The sequence below is a fragment of the Rana temporaria genome, unplaced genomic scaffold (assembly GCF_905171775.1).
Source record: "Rana temporaria unplaced genomic scaffold, aRanTem1.1, whole genome shotgun sequence".
Lineage (NCBI taxonomy): Eukaryota > Metazoa > Chordata > Amphibia > Anura > Ranidae > Rana > Rana temporaria.
In genome coordinates, this window is record NW_024404598.1 from 1 (window position 1) to 23,906 (window position 23,906).

At 55.2% G+C, this 23,906-nt stretch overlaps 1 protein-coding gene across 1 annotated transcript; it reads right to left on the minus strand.

The window, feature by feature from the left end:
• Nucleotides 1–92: 92 nt before the first annotated feature.
• LOC120922720 (mitochondrial ornithine transporter 1-like) lies at nt 93–18,775 on the minus strand (the record flags this gene model as incomplete). The annotated part of the gene is given in 5 exon segments (XM_040334761.1): nt 93–259; nt 332–472; nt 7,317–7,575; nt 15,649–15,724; nt 18,601–18,775. Coding segments are annotated over 4 exon segments (637 nt in total), but the record flags the coding sequence as incomplete, so codon positions are not given.
• Nucleotides 18,776–23,906: the final 5,131 nt, after the last annotated feature.

Below are 23,906 nucleotides of genomic sequence, written 5' to 3' on the forward strand. Positions count from 1 at the left end.
TCCCTCCCCCACCTCACCTCACATGATACCACAGAACCCAGGGCAGCCACCCCTCCTACCCTGCCCCCAACATCCTCCCTCCCCCGCCTCACCTGGCTGACCTCCAGAATTCCTGCTGAGAACACTCTTGCTGAGTTCATAGCCCCCGAAAAAGAAGAAGTACCCCGGAATCTCCCGCAGCCACGTACTGCTGAGGCCACGGAACAGGCCGCCCGCACCTTCCGACTTCAGGATGTCCCGTACAATGGACCACGGGGTGCTGAGGACACAAAACAGACAGTTATACCGAGAGAGAGAGATTCCATGGACCTGGGCTCCGGGGACCGCCAACCTTTTATAGGGGATTCCTGTGCGCCCCGATATCCGCATCTCATGCTGCGTCTGCATGCGGCATTTCACCAGCTCTGTGGGACAGAGGACCAAGGAGGAGAAAACGGAGGCCAAGGAACCCGCCGCGGCCTTGTGGTGGTCTCTGGAGGAGAAAACATGAAGTCAGAGACAGTATAGAATTTATATATACATTATACACATACTGATAACTGCCATTTTCCTGGGTGACACACCCCTTCCCTGGGCACACATGCCCGCCTCTCTGGTCAGACACACCCCCATCCCTGGGCACACATGCCCGCCTCTCTGGTCAGACACGCCCCCATCCCTGGGCACACACGCCCGCCTCTCTGGTCAGACACGCCCGCCTCTCTGGTCAGACACGCCCCTGTGACGGACCCATCCGTATACTGGACATATTGTGTTTGTCTGCTTGCTATTCCCCAATAATATGCCCTCAGTCCCCATGTCGTTCTGTTATTTCAGTCTCCCATCTGGTCCCCTAGGGGAGTGTCCACCAGGTGGGAGACCTGCATAAATACGGGCGGGTAGCCCACAGTAAACAGTTCGTGTTTTACCCTCATGATGGAGCTTGGTCTCGTTACTGGAGGGGATTGGGTTACTGGCTACTAAGGACGGTGTACTTTGGAGCTCGGGAAGAGAGGTACCGCAACAACTGGTGGCAAGCGACGGGATGAACCTCAGCGCCCAAAGAAACCACTACAACCAGGACCAAATGGAATTGCAATACCAAAACCTGAGAAGAGCTACCTTAAAGGATTTATTAGAGCAAAGAGGCGGACAGGCCAGTAACCTCAAAAAGGGGGACATTATCACATTATTGCTGGAAATGGATGGAGTACCAGCAGCAGAGGGAACCAATGGACTCAGCCCAGACGACAGAACCCCCGAAGAAGAGAGATTTGACCGGGCGGTAAGAATTAGGCTGGCCCATTATGGTCCCAACCCATCTGCGGAAATTATCGCCCAAGTCCAAGCCGCTGTGGAGGCCAACCTGCTACGCCAAAGCGGCACTGCAGCAGCCCCAGTCACAGCAGACACGGGGGAAAGAAAGAAGGTGCCGTTTGCAGCATTTAAAGCCTTCAGTGAGACAGAAGGAGAGATCGATGGGTACCTTGCCGATTTTGAGCGGCAATGTGCCCTGCACAAGGTACCCCTGGAGGACTGGATCCCTATATTGTCCGGCAAGTTATCCGGCCGGGCCAGTGAGGCTTTTCGGGCCATCCCTGACGAGGAGATCGGGGATTATGTGGCCGTCAGGGAAGCTCTACTCTCCCGGTATGCCATTACACCCGAGGCATACCGAAGGAGGTTCCGGGACACTGTAAAAATGACTGGGGACTCCTACGTTGAATGGGCATGTAAGGTGCACCGCACCGCCGCACACTGGATGGCGGGGTGCCAGGCGGTGTCTGGAGAGGAGGTGCTACAGATGTTTCTGTTGGAACATTGCTTCGACAAATTACCAACAGGGGTCAGAGAGTGGGTAAGGGACCGTAAACCCTCCACTCTCCATGAAGCAGCTCGCCTGGCGGATGAGTATACGGATGCCCGAAAATTGGACAATTCAGCCACCAAGGCTCCCGCCAGGGTGGAATACAAGCCAGCAGCTACTATTTACCAACCCCCTATGAATCGGCCCTCAGCACCCCCTCCGTCGACCCAGTATCCCCGCTTACCCCGGTTTAACTCTCGGGAATACTCCCAACCCAGTCGGTGCTACCTATGCAATCAGCTGGGACACAAGCGACCGGAGTGCCCGATGAACAATGCCAACCAAAGTCAGTCCTGGAAGAGACCCCCAGGGGCCAATCCACGACCACCTCTCCCCGCAACTCACTGTGTGGAGGAAGAGGAATGCTGGGGTATTCTGCATGAGGCCGACCCCGTTCAGGCGGCCCACCGAGATAACAGGCAGCACCACAGACAGTGTGTCAAGGTCAACGGGAAGGAGGTCAGTGGCCTACGGGATACCGGTGCGACCATGACTTTACTCCAGAAGCACCTAGTATCCGAGAACCAACATACCGGGGACACGGTCGCAGTACGAGTAGCAGGAGGTGCCGTGTTCCGACTACCCGTTGCCCGGGTACATTTGGATTGGGGAGTGGGCGCTAGACAAGTGAACGTGGGGGTTATGAAAGACTTACCCGCCGATGTCCTCCTTGGCAATGACTTGGCCCCCCTCCTTTCAGCCTATACTCCCATGGGCCCCGCTGCAGTAGACGCTGTCACGACCCGGGCCCAGACCCGTGCCACCGAAGCCGGCCCACCTGCTGCTGCGACCCAGGTAAGACCCTCTACCCCGACGTGTATGTTAGATCCGGCCCCTTTAGGCTGGGATACCCCAGAGATGTACGGAAGGGAGACTAGGGAAGACCCGACGTTAGCGAAGTACAGGGCCGACTCAGGGGAGGAAGGAGTAGATGGGGAGCACTACGAGTGGGGGGGGGATAGGCTGTACAGGATCCCGAGACCGTCCCAAAAACCGAGCACCCCTCCGCACAAGCGACAGCTAGTGGTACCTGCCAAGTACCGGCAGGAGATTTTACGGATTGGGCACGATGTGCCGTTAGCGGGCCATCTAGGCTCCCACCGCACAGCTCATAGGATCACTCAAAACTTTTTCTGGCCCAATTTGAACCGAGACGTGCGGATGTATTGTAGCACGTGCGACACCTGTCAACGGGTAGGAAAGCGGGGAGATCACCCAAAAGCTAGGCTTCAGTCGATGCCTATAATTGGGGAGCCCTTTTCCCGCATAGCCGTTGACCTGGTAGGTCCACTGGCCAGGGCTAGCCCCTCCGGTAAGAAGTACATTCTTACTGTGGTGGACTATGCCACACGTTACCCAGAGGCAGTAGCGCTGTCTAATATCGAGGCAGAGACAGTAGCTGATGCCCTGGTTAAGATATTCACTAGGGTCGGGTTCCCTCAGGAGATTCTCTCTGATCAGGGAACTCAGTTTACCGCTGTGCTCACCCAGCAACTGTGGAAGGTGTGCGGCATTAAACCGCTGCTTAGCTCACCATATCACCCACAGACCAACGGCCTCTGCGAGCGATTTAATGGTACCCTCAAACAGATGCTGAGGACCTTTACTGACACTTGCAGAGACTGGGAGCGATTCCTGCCTCATCTGCTATTTGCATACAGAGAGGTGCCCCAGGAATCTACTGGGTTCTCCCCCTTTGAGTTACTCTATGGGAGAAGGGTCCGAGGACCCCTAGATCTCATTAGAGGACACTGGGAGGGGGAGACGGAGCAAGAAGGGACCCCCATAGTACCATATGTCCTGGAACTCCGGGACCGCATGGAGAAACTATCCCTGATGGTAAGGGAAAATCTCCAGGCGGCCCAGGGGAGACAGAAGCGGTGGTACGATCGGGGCGCCCGACAGCGGGTCTTCCAGGTTGGGCAGAAGGTTCTAGTGCTCAAACCTGTGAAGGCAAACAAGATGCAAGCATCTTGGCAGGGCCCGTATAAAGTATTAGCGCAGATATGTGATACTACCTACCTTATAGCCAGCTGTTCAGATGAAGGGATCCAGCGATCCTTTCATGTGAACATGTTAAAGGAGTATCAGGAGCGACCAGAAGATGTTGCGGCAGTCTGTGCCCCAGCTACGGATGACCCCGAGAACTTACCTTTACCTGACTTGTTAGAGAGGAATCCCCAGACGGACCTTACAAGCCTTGTGCAGCTAGGAGACCGGTTAAACCCAGCAAAGAAGGTACAGGCAAGACAGCTTCTGTGGGAGAAGCAGGCGACGTTCTCCCAAGAACCCGGGTACACCACACTAGCTATGCACAAAGTCGAGACGCCCGGACAGAACCCCCTACGACAACCCCCATACCGTATCCCTGAAGCAGTCCGAGAGGAAATGCGGACGGAGATACAGGAGATGACTCGGCTGGGGGTTATCGAGCCGTCAGACAGCCCTTGGGCCTCTCCTGTAGTTCTGGTGCCTAAGAAAGATGGGACCACCCGGTTCTGCGTAGATTACAGGCGGCTCAACGAACGGACCACCACTGACGCGTACCCGATGCCCCGGGTAGACGAATTATTAGACCGCATTGCCAGGGGGCGCTACCTGACCACCATTGACCTGTGCAAGGGTTATTGGCAGATCCCCCTGGCCGAGGATGCTATCCCTAAGTCGGCCTTCGTCACCCCATTTGGCCTATACCAGTTTAAGGTTATGCCATTTGGAATGAAGAATGCTCCGGCTACCTTTCAGCGTATGGTGGATAGACTCCTCGATGGCTTCCAGGACTTCGCGTGTGCGTACCTGGATGACATTGCGGTCTACAGCGAGACTTGGGAAGACCATTTAGTCCACGTGGGGGTGGTGCTGGACAAGATTCGGGCCGCCGGCCTGACCTTGAAGCCAGATAAGTGCCATTTAGGCATGGCAGAAGTGCAGTACTTGGGTCACAGGGTAGGATGTGGGACCCAGCGACCAGAGCCAGCTAAGGTCGAGGCGGTAGCTAACTGGCCCACACCTATCACCAAGACCCAAGTGCTAGCCTTCCTGGGGACGGCAGGGTATTACCGACGTTTTGTCCCCGACTACAGTACGGTGGCCAAGCCCTTGACGGACCTGACTAAGAAAAACTTACCTAAGCAGGTCCTGTGGTCGCCAGCTTGTGAAGCCGCGTTTCGGGCCCTGAAGCAAGCTCTAGTGAATGCCCCTGTCCTGGCTGCCCCAGTGCCTAACAAACGTTTTCTCGTCCATACCGATGCTTCCATGTATGGACTGGGGGCTGTGCTAAGCCAGGTCGGGGAAGATGGAGGGGAGCACCCTGTCGCGTATCTCAGCAGAAAACTACTACCCAGGGAAGTGAGTTATGCGGCAGTGGAGAAGGAGTGTTTAGCCCTGGTCTGGGCACTAAAGAAATTGAGTCCTTATTTATACGGACAAGAATTTTCCCTCATTACGGACCACAACCCCCTAGTTTGGCTTAACCGGGTCTCAGGAGACAATGGCAGACTGCTGAGGTGGAGTCTGGCACTACAGCCTTACAATTTCACCATCAGCTACCGACCCGGTAAGCAGAATGGGAATGCGGATGGATTATCTCGGCAAACAGACGTCTCTACGCCTTCTCCGTCCGGTCATCCCCAAGTTGACCCGCCAAAGGGTCAAGCCGGGTCTGCCGGAGTGTTCCACAAGGAGGGGGCCATGTGACGGACCCATCCGTATACTGGACATATTGTGTTTGTCTGCTTGCTATTCCCCAATAATATGCCCTCAGTCCCCATGTCGTTCTGTTATTTCAGTCTCCCATCTGGTCCCCTAGGGGAGTGTCCACCAGGCGGGAGACCTGCATAAATATATAAAATGTTTGGCAGTTATAAAGTTAGAAACTGTGATGCATGCTGGGAAATGGTGGGGATGTATGTTTGAAATGTTGTTCTGTTATTTCAGTCTCCCATCTGGTCCCCTAGGGGAGTGTCCACCAGGCGGGAGACCTGCATAAATACGGGCGGGTAGCCCACAGTAAACAGTTCGTGTTTTACCCTCATAATGGAGCTTGGTCTCGTTACTGGAGGGGATTGGGTTACTGGCCACTAAGGACGGTGTACTTTGGAGCTCGGGAAGAGAGGTACCGCAACAGCCCCCATCCCTGGGCACACACGCCCGCCTCTCTGGTCAGACACGCCCCATCCCTGGGCACACATGCCCGCCTTACTGGTCAGACACACCCCCATCCCTGGGCACACACGCCCGCATCTCTGGTCAGACACGCCCCATCCCTGGGCACACATGCCCGCCTTACTGGTCAGACACACCCCCATCCCTGGGCACACACGCCCTCATCCCTGGGCACACACGCCCACCTCTCTGGTCAGACACACCCCTTCCCTGGGCACACACGCCCGCCTCTCTGGTCAGACACGCCCCCATCCCTGGGCACACACGCCCGCCTCTCTGGTCAGACACGCCCCCATCCCTGGGCACATACGCCCACCATACTGGTCAGACACGCCCCCATTCCTGGGCACACACGCCCGCCTCTCTGGTCAGACACGCCCCCATCCCTGGGCACACAAGCCCGCCTCTCTGATCAGACACGCCCCCATCCCTGGGCACACACGCCCGCCTCTCTGGTCAGACACGCCCCCATCCCTGGGCACACACGCCCGCCTATCTGGTCAGACACGCCCCTTCCCTGGGCACACACGCCCGCTTACTCTGGTCACACACGCCCCCATCCCTGGCCACACACGCCCCCATCCCTGGGCACACATGCCCGCCTATCTGGTCAGACACACCCCCTTCCCTGGCACACACGCTCACCTCTTGGGTCAAACTCACCTCCTTCCCTGGGCACACACGCTTGCCTATCTAGTCAGACACACCCTCTTTCCTGGGCACACGCCCACCTCTCTGGTCAGACACACCCCCTACCATTCTTTGTAGGACACTTGTGATGAGGGGTGTGGCTATTACTCAGCTCTGTTCTCATAGAGCACTACAGGGGGAGGGCAGAAAGCAGATAACAGCCTGCAGGGGGCGGGATTACAAAGGAGATACAATGCTTGCTCTTTATTGGTTCCTCACACCGTGCTTTAGGAGGCGTGTCTCCGGGGGGCAATGGAGGCATTAGTGCCCCCAGAGGGTGTTTCACACCCAATCCGACAACTCCAACCACACAGAGGACAACCCACAAACCAGAACTATGACATCATAGTGGGAGAGAATCTCTGACAACAAATATTTATTTATAGAAACAAAAGGAGGAATTCCCACCGGAAGCAGCGCCCCCCTCTGGCCTGATGGGGGATCTTTTTTCTATTTATACAATAAATGTTCACACGAGATTCCTGGATCTCCTCTGCTGAGGTCAGCGATTCTTCTCTGGGGGGTCACCCTTGGGAGTCACCTGGGGGGGGGGGGTCACCCTTGGGAGTCACCGGGGGGGGGGGTCTCCCAGGGGGGAGGAGTCTCCCTGGCTCACCTGAGTTGGGACAGGTCATGAAATCCCAGGATGTTGGACACCAGATTCTGACAGAAGCCGTAGCAGGAGAAGAGCACGGCGTTCTCCGCCACGTTGGCCACCAATGCCGGGACGGTGCCGTGGTAGAGCCCCCGCAGCCCCTCCGTACGATAGGTGCGCACCGTGCAGTCCAGGAAGTTCCGGTACATGGAAGGGAACGTCTGCATCTTCACCTTGGCCGTGTCAAAGGGCTGCCCGCTGAGGACACACGCCACGCCCCCTGCAACAAAGTGCACCTGTCATCACACCTACCTGTGTATATCCACCATGGGTCAGTGCCCCCTCCCCCCCACGACACCAATGAAGGGGCATTTATTCTTCCCACTGACACCAATGATGGGACACTATTCTTCCCACTGACACCAATGATGGGACACTATTCCCCCCACTGACACCAATGATGGGACACTATTCCTCCCACTGACACCAATGATGGGACACTATTCCTCCCCACTGACACCAATGATGGGACACTATTCCTCCCACTGACACCAATGATGGGACACTATTCCTCCCACTGACACCAATGATGGGACACTATTCCTCCCACTGACACCAATGATGGGACACTATTCCTCCCACTGACACCAATGATGGGACACTATTCCTCCCACTGACACCAATGATGGGACACTATTCCTCCCACTGACACCAATGATGGGACACCATTCCTCCCACTGACACCAATGATGGGACACCATTCCCCCCACTGACACCAATGATGGGACACTATTCCTCCCAAAGACACCAACGATGGGGCACTATTCCTCCCACTGACACCAATGATGGGGCACTATTCCTCCCACTGACACCAATGATGGGACACTATTCCCCCACTGACACCAATGATGGGACACTATTCCCCCCACTGACACCAATGATGGGACACTATTCCTCCCACTGACACCAATGATGGGACACTATTCCTCCCACTGACACCAATGATGGGACACTATTCCTCCCACTGACACCAATGATGGGACACTATTCCTCCCACTGACACCAATGATGGGACACTATTCCTCCCACTGACACCAATGATGGGACACTATTCCTCCCACTGACACCAATGATGGGACACTATTCCTCCCACTGACACCAATGATGGGACACTATTCCTCCCACTGATACCAATGATGGGACACTATTCCCCCACTGACACCAATGATGGGACACTATTCCCCCACTGACACTAATGATGGGACACTATTCCCCCACTGACACCAATGATGGGACACTATTCCCCCACTGACACCAATGATGGGACACTATTCCTCCCACTGATACCAACGATGGGACACTATTCCTCCCACTGACACCAATGATGGGACACTATTCCTCCCACTGACACCAATGATGGGACACTATTCCTCCCACTGACACCAATGATGGGACACTATTCCTCCCACTGACACCAATGATGGGACACTATTCCTCCCACTGACACCAATGATGGGACACTATTCCTCCCACTGACACCAATGATGGGACACTATTCCTCCCACTGACACCAATGATGGGACACTATTCCCCCCACTGACACCAATGATGGGACACTATTCCCCCCACTGACACCAATGATGGGACACTATTCCTCCACTGACACCAATGATGGGACACTATTCCTCCCACTGACACCAATGATGGGACACTATTCCTCCCACTGACACCAATGATGGGACACTATTCCTCCCACTGACACCAATGATGGGACACTATTCCTCCCATTGACACCAATGATGGGACACTATTCCCCCACTGACACCAATGATGGGACACTATTCCCCCCCACTGACACCAATGATGGGGACACTATTCCCCCCACTGACACCAATGATGGGGACACTATTCCCCCCACTGACACCAATGATGGGACACTATTCCTCCCACTGACACCAATGATGGGACACTATTCCTCCCACTGATACCAATGATGGGACACTATTCCCCCCACTGACACCAATGATGGGACACTATTCCCCCCACTGACACTAATGATGGGACACTATTCCTCCCACTGACACCAATGAAGGGACACCAATGATGGGACACTATTCCTCTCACTGACACCAATGATGGGACACTATTCCTCCCACTGACACCAATGATGGGACACTATTCCTCCCACTGACACCAATGATGGGGCACTATTCCTCCCACTGACACCAATGATGGGACACTATTCCCCCCCACTGACACCAATGATGGGACACTATTCCCCCCACTGACACCAATGATGGGACACTATTCCCCCCACTGACACCAATGATGGGACACTATTCCTCCCACTGACACCAATTAAGAGGCATTTATTACTCCCACTGACACCAATGAAGGGACACTATTCCTCCCACTGACACCAATGATGGGACACTATTCCTCCCACTGACACCAATGATGGGACACTATTCCTCCCACTGACACCAATGATGGGACACTATTCCTCCCACTGATACCAATGATGGGACACTATTCCTCCCACTGACACCAATGATGGGACACTATTCCTCCCACTGACACCAATGATGGGACACTATTCCTCCCACTGACACCAATGATGGGACACTATTCCTCCCACTGACACCAATGATGGGACACTATTCCTCCCACTGACACCAATGATGGGACACTATTCCTCCCACTGACACCAATGATGGGACACTATTCCTCCCACTGACACCAATGATGGGACACTATTCCCCCATACTGACACCAATGATGGGACACTATTCCCCCATACTGACACCAATGATGGGACACTATTCCCCCCACTGATACCAATGATGGGACACTATTCCTCCCACTGACACCAATGATGGGACACTATTCCCCCCACTGACACCAATGATGGGACACTATTCCTCCCACTGACACCAATGATGGGACACTATTCCTCCCACTGACACCAATGATGGGACACTATTCCCCCCACTGACACCAATGATGGGACACTATTCCTCCCACTGATACCAATGATGGGACACTATTCCTCCCACTGACACCAATGATGGGGACACTATCCCTCCCACTGACACCAATGAAGGGACACCAATGATGGGACACTATTCCTCCCACTGACACCAATGATGGGACACTATTCCCCCCACTGACACCAATGATGGGACACTATTCCTCCCACTGATACCAATGATGGGACATTATTCCTCCCACTGATACCAACGATGGGACACTATTCCTCCACTGACACCAATGATGGGGCACTATTCCTCCCACTGATACCAATGATGGGGACACTATCCCTTCCACTGACACCAATGAAGGGACACCAATGATGGGACACTATTCCTCCCACTGACACCAATGATGGGACACTATTCCCCCCACTGACACCAATGATGGGACACTATTCCTCCCACTGATACCAATGATGGGACATTATTCCTCCCACTGATACCAACGATGGGACACTATTCCTCCACTGACACCAATGATGGGGCACTATTCCCCCCACTGACACCAATGATGGGGCACTATTCCTCCCACTGACACCAATGATGGGGCACTATTCCTCCCACTGACACCAATGATTGGACACTATTCCCCCACTGACACCAATGATGGGACACTATTCCTCCCACTGACACCAATGATGGGACACTATTCCTCCCACTGACACCAATGATGGGACACTATTCCTCCCACTGACACCAATGATGGGACACTATTCCTCCCACTGACACCAATGATGGGACACTATTCCTCCCACTGATATCAATGATGGGGCACTATTCCTCCCACTGACACCAATGATGGGACACTATTCCTTCTACTGATACCAATGATGGGACACTATTCCCCCCACTGACACCAATGATGGGACACTATTCCCCCCACTGACACCAATGATGGGGCACTATCCCGCCCACTGATATCAATGATGGGACACTATTCCTCCCACTGACACCAATGATGGGACACTATTCCTCCCACTGACACCAATGATGGGGCACTATTCCTCCCACTGATACCAATGATGGGACACTATTCCTCCCACTGACACCAATGATGGGACACTATTCCTCCCACTGACACCAATGATGGGACACTATTCCTCCCACTGACACCAATGATGGGACACTATTCCTCCCACTGACACCAATGATGGGACACTATTCCTCCCACTGACACCAATGATGGGACACTATTCCTCTCACTGACACCAATGATGGGACACTATTCCTCCCACTGACACCAATGATGGGACACTATCCCTCCCACTGATACCACTGATGGGAAACTATCCCTCCCACTGACACCAATGATGGGACACTATTCCTCTCACTGACACCAATGATGGGACACTATTCCTCCCACTGACACCAATGATGGGACACTATCCCTCCCACTGATACCACTGATGGGAAACTATCCCTCCCACTGACACCAATGATGGGACACTATTCCTCTCACTGACACCAACGATGGGACACTATTCCTCCACTGACACCAATGATGGGGCACTATTCCTCCCACTGATACCAATGATGGGGACACTATCCCTTCCACTGACACCAATGAAGGGACACCAATGATGGGACACTATTCCTCCCACTGACACCAATGATGGGACACTATTCCCCCCACTGACACCAATGATGGGACACTATTCCTCCCACTGATACCAATGATGGGACATTATTCCTCCCACTGACACCAATGATGGGACACTATTCCCCCCACTGACACCAACGATGGGACACTATTCCTCCCACTGACACCAATGATGGGACACTATTCCCTCCACTGACACCAATGATGGGACACTATTCCTCCCACTGATACCAACGATGGGACACTATTCCTCCACTGACACCAATGATGGGGCACTATTCCTCCCACTGACACCAATGATGGGGCACTATTCCTCCCACTGACACCAATGATGGGGCACTATTCCTCCCACTGACACCAATGATTGGACACTATTCCTCCCACTGACACCAATGATGGGACACTATTCCTCCCACTGACACCAATGATGGGACACTATTCCTCCCACTGACACCAATGATGGGACACTATTCCTCCCACTGACACCAATGATGGGACACTATTCCTCCCACTGACACCAATGATGGGACACTATTCCTCCCACTGATATCAATGATGGGGCACTATTCCTCCCACTGACACCAATGATGGGACACTATTCCTTCTACTGATACCAATGATGGGGCACTATCCCGCCCACTGATATCAATGATGGGACACTATTCCTCCCACTGACACCAATGATGGGACACTATTCCTCCCACTGATATCAATGATGGGGCACTATTCCTCCCACTGATATCAATGATGGGGCACTATTCCTCCCACTGACACCAATGATGGGACACTATTCCCCCCACTGATACCAATGATGGGACACTATTCCCCCCACCGACACCAATGATGGGACACTATTCCTCCCACTGACACCAATGATGGGACATTATTCCCCCCACTGACACCAATGATGGGACACTATTCCCCCCACCGACACCAATGATGGGACACTATTCCTCCCACTGATATCAATGATGGGACACTATTCCTCCCACTGACACCAATGATGGGACACTAATCCTCCCAATGATACCAATGATGGGACACTATTCCTCCCAATGATGGGGCACTATTCCTCCCACTGACACCAATGATGGGGCACTATTCCTCCCACTGATACCAATGATGGGACACTATTCCTCCCACTGACACCAATGATGGGACACTATTCCTCCCACTGACACCAATGATGGGACACTATTCCTCCCACTGACACCAATGATGGGGACACTATTCCTCCCACTGACACCAATGATGGGGACACTATTCCTCCCACTGACACCAATGATGGGACACTATTCCTCCCACTGACACCAATGATGGGACACTATTCCCCCACTGACACCAATGATGGGACACTATTCCTCCCACTGACACCAATGATGGGACACTATTCCTCCCACTGACACCAATGATGGGACACTATTCCTCCCACTGACACCAATGATGGGACACTATTCCTCCCACTGATACCAATGATGGGACACTATCCCTCCCACTGATACCACTGATGGGAAACTATCCCTCCCACTGACACCAATGATGGGACACTATTCCTCTCACTGACACCAATGATGGGACACTATTCCTCTCACTGACACCAATGATGGGACACTATTCCTCCCACTGACACCAATGATGGGACACTATCCCTCCCACTGATACCACTGATGGGAAACTATCCCTCCCACTGACACCAATGATGGGACACTATTCCTCTCACTGACACCAATGATGGGAAACTATCCCTCCCACTGACACCAATGATGGGACACTATTCCTCTCACTGACACCAATGATGGGACACTATTCCTCTCACTGACACCAATGAAGGGACACTATTCCTCCCACTGACACCAATGAAGGGACACTATTCCCCCCACTGACACCAATGATGGGACACTATTCCTCCCACTGACACCAATGATGGGACACTATTCCTCCCCACTGACACCAATGATGGGACACTATCCCTCCCACTGACACCAATGATGGGGACACTATCCCTCCCACTGACACCAATGAAGGGACACTATTCCCCCCACTGACACCAATGATGGGACACTATTCCTCCCACTGACACCAATGATGGGACACTATTCCTCCCCACTGACACCAATGATGGGGACACTATCCCTCCCACTGACACCAATGAAGGGACACTATTCCCCCCACTGACACCAATGATGGGACACTATTCCTCCCACTGACACCAATGATGGGACACTATCCCTCTCACTGACACCAATGAAGGGACACTATTCCCCCCACTGACACCAATGATGGGACACTATTCCTCCCCACTGACACCAATGATGGGACACTATTCCTCCCCACTGACACCAATGATGGGACACTATTCCTCCCACTGACACCAATGATGGGACACTATTCCTCCCCACTGACACCATGGTGGGACACTATTCCTCCCACTGACACCAATGATGGGACACTAATCCTCCCAATGATACCAATGATGGGACACTATTCCTCCCAATGATGGGGCACTATTCCTCCCACTGACACCAATGATGGGGCACTATTCCTCCCACTGATACCAATGATGGGACACTATTCCTCCCACTGACACCAATGATGGGACACTATTCCTCCCACTGACACCAATGATGGGACACTATTCCTCCCACTGACACCAATGATGGGGACACTATTCCTCCCACTGACACCAATGATGGGGACACTATTCCTCCCACTGACACCAATGATGGGACACTATTCCTCCCACTGACACCAATGATGGGACACTATTCCTCCCACTGACACCAATGATGGGACACTATTCCCCCCACTGACACCAATGATGGGACACTATTCCTCCCACTGACACCAATGATGGGACACTATTCCTCCCACTGACACCAATGATGGGACACTATTCCTCCCACTGACACCAATGATGGGACACTATTCCTCCCACTGATACCAATGATGGGACACTATCCCTCCCACTGATACCACTGATGGGAAACTATCCCTCCCACTGACACCAATGATGGGAAACTATCCCTCCCACTGACACCAATGATGGGACACTATTCCTCTCACTGACACCAATGATGGGACACTATTCCTCTCACTGACACCAATGATGGGACACTATTCCTCCCACTGACACCAATGATGGGACACTATCCCTCCCACTGATACCACTGATGGGAAACTATCCCTCCCACTGACACCAATGATGGGACACTATTCCTCTCACTGACACCAATGATGGGAAACTATCCCTCCCACTGACACCAATGATGGGACACTATTCCTCTCACTGACACCAATGATGGGACACTATTCCTCTCACTGACACCAATGAAGGGACACTATTCCTCCCACTGACACCAATGAAGGGACACTATTCCCCCCACTGACACCAATGATGGGACACTATTCCTCCCACTGACACCAATGATGGGACACTATTCCTCCCCACTGACACCAATGATGGGACACTATCCCTCCCACTGACACCAATGATGGGACACTATCCCTCTCACTGACACCAATGAAGGGACACTATTCCCCCCACTGACACCAATGATGGGACACTATTCCTCCCACTGACACCAATGATGGGACACTATTCCTCCCCACTGACACCAATGATGGGACACTATTCCTCCCACTGACACCAATGATGGGACACTATTCCTCCCACTGACACCAATGATGGGACACTATTCCCCCCTCAGTACATAGAACTCACCCATGGCTCCCGAGGTCATATTGATGAGAAGCTCTGTGAGGGGATTGGCTGGTCCGGCATCAGGTGACATGATGACCTGTGATAGGAAGAGGACCGGCATCAGGAGATGAGGATTCAGAATTCTACAATTTACTTCAATACCAATCACCTTCTCTAATACTTCACGGGGGGGCATCAATCACCGGGGGCATCAATCACCGGGGGCGGGGCATCAATCACCGGGGGCGGGGGCATCAATCACCGGGGGCGGGGGCATCAATCACCGGGGGCGGGGGCATCAATCACCGGGGGCATCAATCACCGGGGGCGGGGGCATCAATCACTGGGGCGGGGGCATCAATCACCGGGGGCGGGGGCATCAATCACCGGGGGGCGGGGGCATCAATCACCGGGGGGCATCAATCACCGGGGGCGGGGCATCAATCACAGGGGGCATCAATTACCGGGGTGGGGGGCATCAATCACCGGGGTGGGGGCATCAATCACCGGGGGCATCAATCACCGGGGTCGGGGCATCAATCACAGGGGGCATCAATTACCGGGGGCAGGGTATCAATCACAGGGGGCATCAATCACCGGGGGCGTGGGGCATCAATCACTGGGGTGGGGGCATCAATCACTGGGGGCGGGGGGCATCACCGGGGGCGGGGGGAAATCAATCACCGGGGGGCATCAATCACTGGGGGAGGAGGGCATCAATCACAGGGGGCATCAATCACCGGGGGCGGGGCATCAATCACAGGGGGCATCAATTACCGGGGTGGGGGGCATCAATCACCGGGGTGGGGGCATCAATCACCGGGGGCATCAATCACAGGGGGCATCAATTACCGGGGGCAGGGTATCAATCACAGGGGGCATCAATCACCGGGGGCGTGGGGCATCGATCACTGGGGGCGGAGGGCATCACCGGGGGCGGGGGGAAATCAATCACCGGGGGCATCAATCACTGGGGGAGGAGGGCATCAATCACAGGGGGCATCAATCACAGGGGGCGGGGGGCATCAATCACAGGGGGCGGGGGGCATCAATCACCGGGGGCGGAGGGCATCAATCACCGGGGGCAGGGCATCAATCACCGGGGGGGTCCCTAATATTACGCGCACACAGTGACCAACCAACCAATCAGTGACCCACAAACACACAAATAGATGGACAGTGTTAGAGTGACCACGTGTCCCGCATTTTGCAGTTCTGTCCCGGGTCCCGGGCACCTTCATTCCAGGGCAATACAGTGTCCCAGAATGAAGCTGACACAGCCACCCGATGAGCCGACAATGGAAACTGTCTGTTTCCCAGCCCAGGGGGTTCAACCCGCCAAATGCCCTGCAATGCCCCGCACCCAACCAGGGAGCAGTAAAAGCTGACTGTTAAGGAGCAGGGGTTGGGAAGGCGGCATCCCTAACAACTGATGAGTCATCAGCTGTCAATGGGCTTCCCCCGCTGACAGCTGAATAAAAAAAGATCCCCCTTCCCCAGTCCATTCCAGACCCTTTGGGGGCTTCCAGATTCTGATAACCCCCCCCTGCCTGCCACCACAACCACGGGCCAGGGTAAGATGGGGGACAAGGTGCTTCGGGGTGGGGGGCAGGGCCCGAAGGGTCGGTTATGGACTGGGGGGGGGGAGGGGGAGGGGACCCCACTACGTTTTGTTTTCAATAGTCGGGTGCCGGAAATTGCAAATGTGATTTGACTCTTTTATTTGCTGCGGCAGGTTCTATACGGGGTACAGATGTTCCACTTTACAGGCAGACTAAGGGGACCCCCCCCCCCCAGGACCCCTCCCCCCCCGGGACCCCTCCCCCCGCGACCCCTCCCCCCAGGCACTGCATTCAGTGGAATTGTTCATTGTTATTGTTGCACTTGAAGCATAAATATAATCTCCTGAAAAAAACGATCATTTCTAAAAACATGTCCCCCAGGGCAGTACCCAGCCCCCCCCCCCCTCCCCCGGGGCAGTACCCAGCCCCCCCCTCCCCCGGGGCAGTACCCAGCCCCCCCCTCCCCCAGGGCAGTACCCAGCCCCCCCCTCCCCCGGGGCAGTACCCAGCCCCCCCTCCCCCGGGGCAGTACCCAGCCCCCCCTCCCCCGAAGCAGTACCCAGCCCCCCCCTCCCCCGGGGCAGTACCCAGCCCCCCCTCCCCCGGGGCAGTACCCAGCCCCCCCTCCCCCGGGGCAGTACCCAGCCCCCCCCTCCCCCGAAGCAGTACCCAGCCCCCCCTCCCCCGGGGCAGTAACACACACAGCAGCCCCCCCTCCATGTAACACACACAGCAGCCCCCCCCCCCATGTAACACACACACAGCCCCCCCCCCCATGTAACACACACAGCCCCCCCCCATGTAACACACACAGCCCCCCCCCATGTAACACACACAGCCCCCCTCCATGTAACACACACAGCCCCCCCCCATGTAACACACACAGCCCCCCCCCATGTAACACACACAGCCCCCCCCCATGTAACACACACAGCCCCCCCCCCCATGTAACACACACAGCCCCCCATGTAACACACACAGCCCCCCCCCATGTAACACACACAGCCCCCCCCATGTAACACACACAGCCCCCCCCCCCATGTAACACACAGCAGCCCCCCATGTAACACACACAGCCCCCCCCCATGTAACACACACAGCCCCCCCCCCATGTAACACACACAGCCCCCCCCCATGTAACACACAGCCCCCCCCATGTAACACACACAGCCCCCCCCCCATGTAACACACACACCCCCCCCATGTATCACACACAACCTCCCCCCATGTAACACACACAGCCCCCCCCCCATGTAACACACACAGCCCCCCCCCCATGTAACACACACACAGCCCCCCCCATGTAACACACACAACCTCCCCCCATGTAACACACACAACCTCCCCCCATGTAACACACACAGCCCCCCCCTATAGAATGGATGACTCCAGAGACTCTCTGGCCACCTACCTTCTCCCCTCCTCCTCAGGCCTGTCTCTGCAGGTAAGTGTGGATGTCCATTGATCTCCAGGGACCACGCCCACCAACTTTCCATCCTGGGGGGGGGAGGGGATATCATTTCCTCTCTGTATTATAAACATCTCAGTGCTGCGGATCTCCTGCAGCCTCTTTACAGCCACTTCCTGTCTCCAGTGACACCAGAGGGTCAGGTGTGTGTGTTGTAGTCACCCATCTGCCCCCATGTAGGTGAAGCGCCTTGTATTGGGATGGGGGAGGGGTCAGTGGGATGGGGGAGGGGACAGTGGGATAGTGGGAGGGGACAGTGGGATAGGGGGAGGGGTCAGTGGGATAGGGGGAGGGGTCAGTGGGATGGGGGAGGGGTCAGTGGGATGGGGGAGGGGACAGTGGGATAGTGGGGAGTCATCACCTCCACCTGAGACAATTCACATTCCGACACATCCGGGGGAGGGGTAAAAATAGGGGCCGCCTCCCCTCTATGACCGGGGGGGGGGGCTCAGGAGGTGTGCGGCCTCTACCGGGAGCTCCGCCTCCAGGTAAGTACTTACACCTGGCTCAGGAGGTGTGCGGCCTCTACCGGGAGCCCCGACTCCAGGTAAGTACTTACACCTGGCTCAGGAGGTGTGCGGCCTCTACCGGGAGCTCCGCCTCCAGGTAAGTACTTACACCTGGCTCAGGGGGTGTGCGGCCTCTACCAGGAGCTCCGCCTCCAGGTAAGTACTTACACCTGGCTCAGGAGGTGTGCGGCCTCTACCAGGAGCCCCGCCTCCAGGTAAGTACTTACACCTGGCTCAGGAGGTGTGCGGCCTCTACCAGGAGCTCCGCCCCCCAGGTAAGTACTTACACCTGGCTCAGGGGGTGTGCGGCCTCTACCAGGAGCTCCGCCCCCAGGTAAGTACTTACACCTGGCTTAAGGGGTGTGCGGCCTCTACCAGGAGCTCCGCCTCCAGGTAAGTACTTACACCTGGCTCAGGGGGTGTGCGGCCTCTACCAGGAGCTCCGCCTCCAGGTAAGTACTTACACCTGGCTCAGGAGGTGTGCGGCCTCTACCAGGAGCCCCGCCTCCAGGTAAGTACTTACACCTGGCTCAGGAGGTGTGCGGCCTCTACCAGGAGCTCCACCCCCAGGTAAGTACTTACACCTGGCTCAGGAGGTGTGCGGCCTCTACCAGGAGCTCCGCCTCCAGGTAAGTACTTACACCTGGCTCAGGGGGTGTGCGGCCTCTACCGGGAGCTCTGCCTCCAGGTAAGTACTTACACCTGGCTCAGGAGGTGTGCGGCCTCTACCAGGAGCTCCGCCCCCAGGTAAGTACTTACACCTGGCTCAGGAGGTGTGCGGCCTCTACCGGGAGCTCCGCCTCCAGGTAAGTACTTACACCTGGCTCAGGGGGTGTGCGGCCTCTACCAGGAGCTCCGCCTCCAGGTAAGTACTTACACCTGGCTCAGGAGGTGTGCGGCCTCTACCAGGAGCTCCGCCTCCAGGTAAGTACTTACACCTGGCTCAGGAGGTGTGCGGCCTCTACCAGGAGCTCCACCCCCAGGTAAGTACTTACACCTGGCTCAGGAGGTGTGCGGCCTCTACCAGGAGCTCCGCCCCCAGGTAAGTACTTACACCTGGCTCAGGAGGTGTGCGGCCTCTACCGGGAGCTCCGCCTCCAGGTAAGTACTTGCACCTGGCTCAGGAGGTGTGCGGCCTCTACCGGGAGCTCAGCCCCCAGGTAAGTACTTGCACCTGGCTCAGGTGGTGTGCGGCCTCTACCAGGAGCTCCGCCCCCAGGTAAGTACTTACACCTGGCTCAGGAGGTGTGCGGCCTCTACCGGGAGCTCCGCCCCCAGGTAAGTACTTACACCTGGCTCAGTAGGTGTGCGGCCTCTACCGGGAGCTCAGCCCCCAGGTAAGTACTTGCACCTGGCTCAGGTGGTGTGCGGCCTCTACCAGGAGCTCCACCCCCAGGTAAGTACTTACACCTGGCTCAGGAGGTGTGCGGCCTCTACCAGGAGCTCCGCCCCCAGGTAAGTACTTACACCTGGCTCAGGAGGTGTGCGGCCTCTACCAGGAGCTCCGCCCCCAGGTAAGTACTTACACCTGGCTCAGAAGGTGTGCGGCCTCTACCGGGAGCTCAGCCCCCAGGTAAGTACTTGCACCTGGCTCAGGAGGTGTGCGGCCTCTACCGGGAGCTCCACCCCCAGGTAAGTACTTACACCTGGCTCAGGAGGTGTGCGGCCTCTACCGGGAGCTCCGCCCCCAGGTAAGTACTTGCACCTGGCTCAGGTGGTGTGCGGCCTCTACCGGGAGCTCCGCCCCCAGGTAAGTACTTACACCTGGCTCAGGAGGTGTGCGGCCTCTACCAGGAGCCCCGCCTCCAGGTAAGTACTTACACCTGGCTCAGGAGGTGTGCGGCCTCTACCGGGAGCCCCGCCCCAGGTAAGTACTTACACCTGGCTCAGGAGGTGTGCGGCCTCTACCAGGAGCTCCGCCCCCAGGTAAGTACTTACACCTGGCTCAGGAGGTGTGCGGCCTCTACCAGGAGCTCCGCCTCCAGGTAAGTACTTGCACCTGGCTCAGGAGGTGTGCGGCCTCTACCGGGAGCTCAGCCCCCAGGTAAGTACTTGCACCTGGCTCAGGTGGTGTGCGGCCTCTACCAGGAGCTCCGCCCCCAGGTAAGTACTTACACCTGGCTCAGGAGGTGTGCGGCCTCTACCAGGAGCTCCGCCCCCAGGTAAGTACTTACACCTGGCTCAGGAGGTGTGCGGCCTCTACCGGGAGCTCAGCCCCCAGGTAAGTACTTGCACCTGGCTCAGGTGGTGTGCGGCCTCTACCAGGAGCTCCACCCCCAGGTAAGTACTTGCACCTGGCTCAGGAGGTGTGCGGCCTCTACCAGGAGCTCCGCCCCCAGGTAAGTACTTACACCTGGCTCAGGAGGTGTGCGGCCTCTACCAGGAGCTCCGCCCCCAGGTAAGTACTTACACCTGGCTCAGAAGGTGTGCGGCCTCTACCGGGAGCTCAGCCCCCAGGTAAGTACTTGCACCTGTCTCAGGAGGTGTGCGGCCTCTACCGGGAGCTCCGCCCCCAGGTAAGTACTTACACCTGGCTCAGGAGGTGTGCGGCCTCTACCGGGAGCTCCACCCCCAGGTAAGTACTTACACCTGGCTCAGGAGGTGTGCGGCCTCTACCGGGAGCTCCACCCCAGGTAAGTACTTACACCTGGCTCAGGAGGTGTGCGGCCTCTACCGGGAGCTCCGCCCCCAGGTAAGTACTTGCACCTGGCTCAGGTGGTGTGCGGCCTCTACCGGGAGCTCCGCCCCCAGGTAAGTACTTACACCTGGCTCAGGAGGTGTGCGGCCTCTACCGGGAGCTCAGCCCACAGGTAAGTACTTACACCTGGCTCAGGAGGTGTGCGGCCTCTACCGGGAGCTCAGCCCCCAGGTAAGTACTTGCACCTGTCTCAGGAGGTGTGCGGCCTCTACCAGGAGCTCCGCCTCAGGTAAGTACTTACACCTGGCTCAGGAGGTGTGCGGCCTCTACAAGGAGCTCCGCCCCAGGTAAGTACTTACACCTGGCTCAGGAGGTGTGCGGCCTCTACCAGGAGCTCCGCCCCAGGTAAGTACTTACACCTGGCTCAGGAGGTGTGCGGCCTCTACCAGGAGTTACTATACATATAATATTACCGTCACTCTGCCCCCTTGTGGTTGGATCTGGTATGACTCCCCCTGTGTTACTATACATATAATATTACCGTCACTCTGCCCCCTTGTGGTTGGATCTGGTATGACTCTCCCTGTGTTACTATACATATAATATTACCGTCACTCTGCCCCCTTGTGGTTGGATCTGGTATGACTCCCCTGTGTTACTATACATATAATATTACCGTCACTCTGCCCCCTTGTGGTTGGATCTGGTATGACTCCCCCTGTGTTACTATACATATAATATTACAGTCACTCTGCCCCCTTGTGGTTGGATCTGGTATGACTCCCCCTGTGTTACTATACATATAATATTACCGTCACTCTGCCCCCTTGTGGTTGGATCTGGTATGACTCCCCCTGTGTTACTATACATATAATATTACAGTCACTCTGCCCCCTTGTGGTTGGATCTGGTATGACTCCCCCTGTGTTACTATACATATAATATTACCGTCACTCTGCCCCCTTGTGGTGGGATCTGGTATGACTCCCCTGTGTTACTATACATATAATATCACCGTCACTCTGCCTCCTTGTGGTTGGATCTGGTATGACTCCCCTGTGTTACTATACATATAATATTACCGTCACTCTGCCCCCTTGTGGTTGGATCTGGTATGACTCTCCCTGTGTTACTATACATATAATATCACCGTCACTCTGCCCCCTTGTGGTTGGATCTGGTATGACTCTCCTGTTACTATACATATAATATTACCGTCACTCTGCCTCCTTGTGGTTGGATCTGGTATGACTCCCCTGTGTTTCTATACATATAATATTACCGTCACTCTGCCCCCTTGTGGTTGGATCTGGTATGACTCTCCTGTGCTACTATACATATAATATTACCGTCACTCTGCCCCCTTGTGGTTGGATCTGGTATGACTCTCCTGTGTTACTATACATATAATATTACCGTCACTCTGCCTCCTTGTGGTGGGATCTGGTATGACTCTCCTGTGTTACTATACATATAATATTACCGTCACTCTGCCCCCTTGTGGTTGGATCTGGTATGACTCCCCCTGTGTTACTATACATATAATATCACCGTCACTCTGCCCCCTTGTGGTTGGGTCTGGTATGACTCCCCTGTGTTACTATACATATAATATTACCGTCACTCTGCCCCCTTGTGGTTGGATCTGGTATGACTCCCCCTGTGTTACTATACATATAATATTACCGTCACTCTGCCGCCTTGTGGTTGGATCTGGTATGACTCTCCTGTGTTACTATACATATAATATTACCGTCACTCTGCCCCCTTGTGGTTGGATCTGGTATGACTCCCCCTGTGTTACTATACATATAATATTACTGTCACTCTGCCCCCTTGTGGATGGATCTGGTATGACTCCCCCTGTGTTACTATACATATAATATTACCGTCACTCTGCCCCCTTGTGGATGGATCTGGTATGACTCCCCCTGTGTTACTATACATATAATATTACCGTCACTCTGCCCCCTTGTGGTTGGGTCTGGTATGACTCCTCCTGTGTTACTATACATATAATATTACCGTCACTCTGCCCCCTTGTGGTTGGATCTGGTATGACTCCCCTGTGTTACTATACATATAATATTACCGTCACTCTG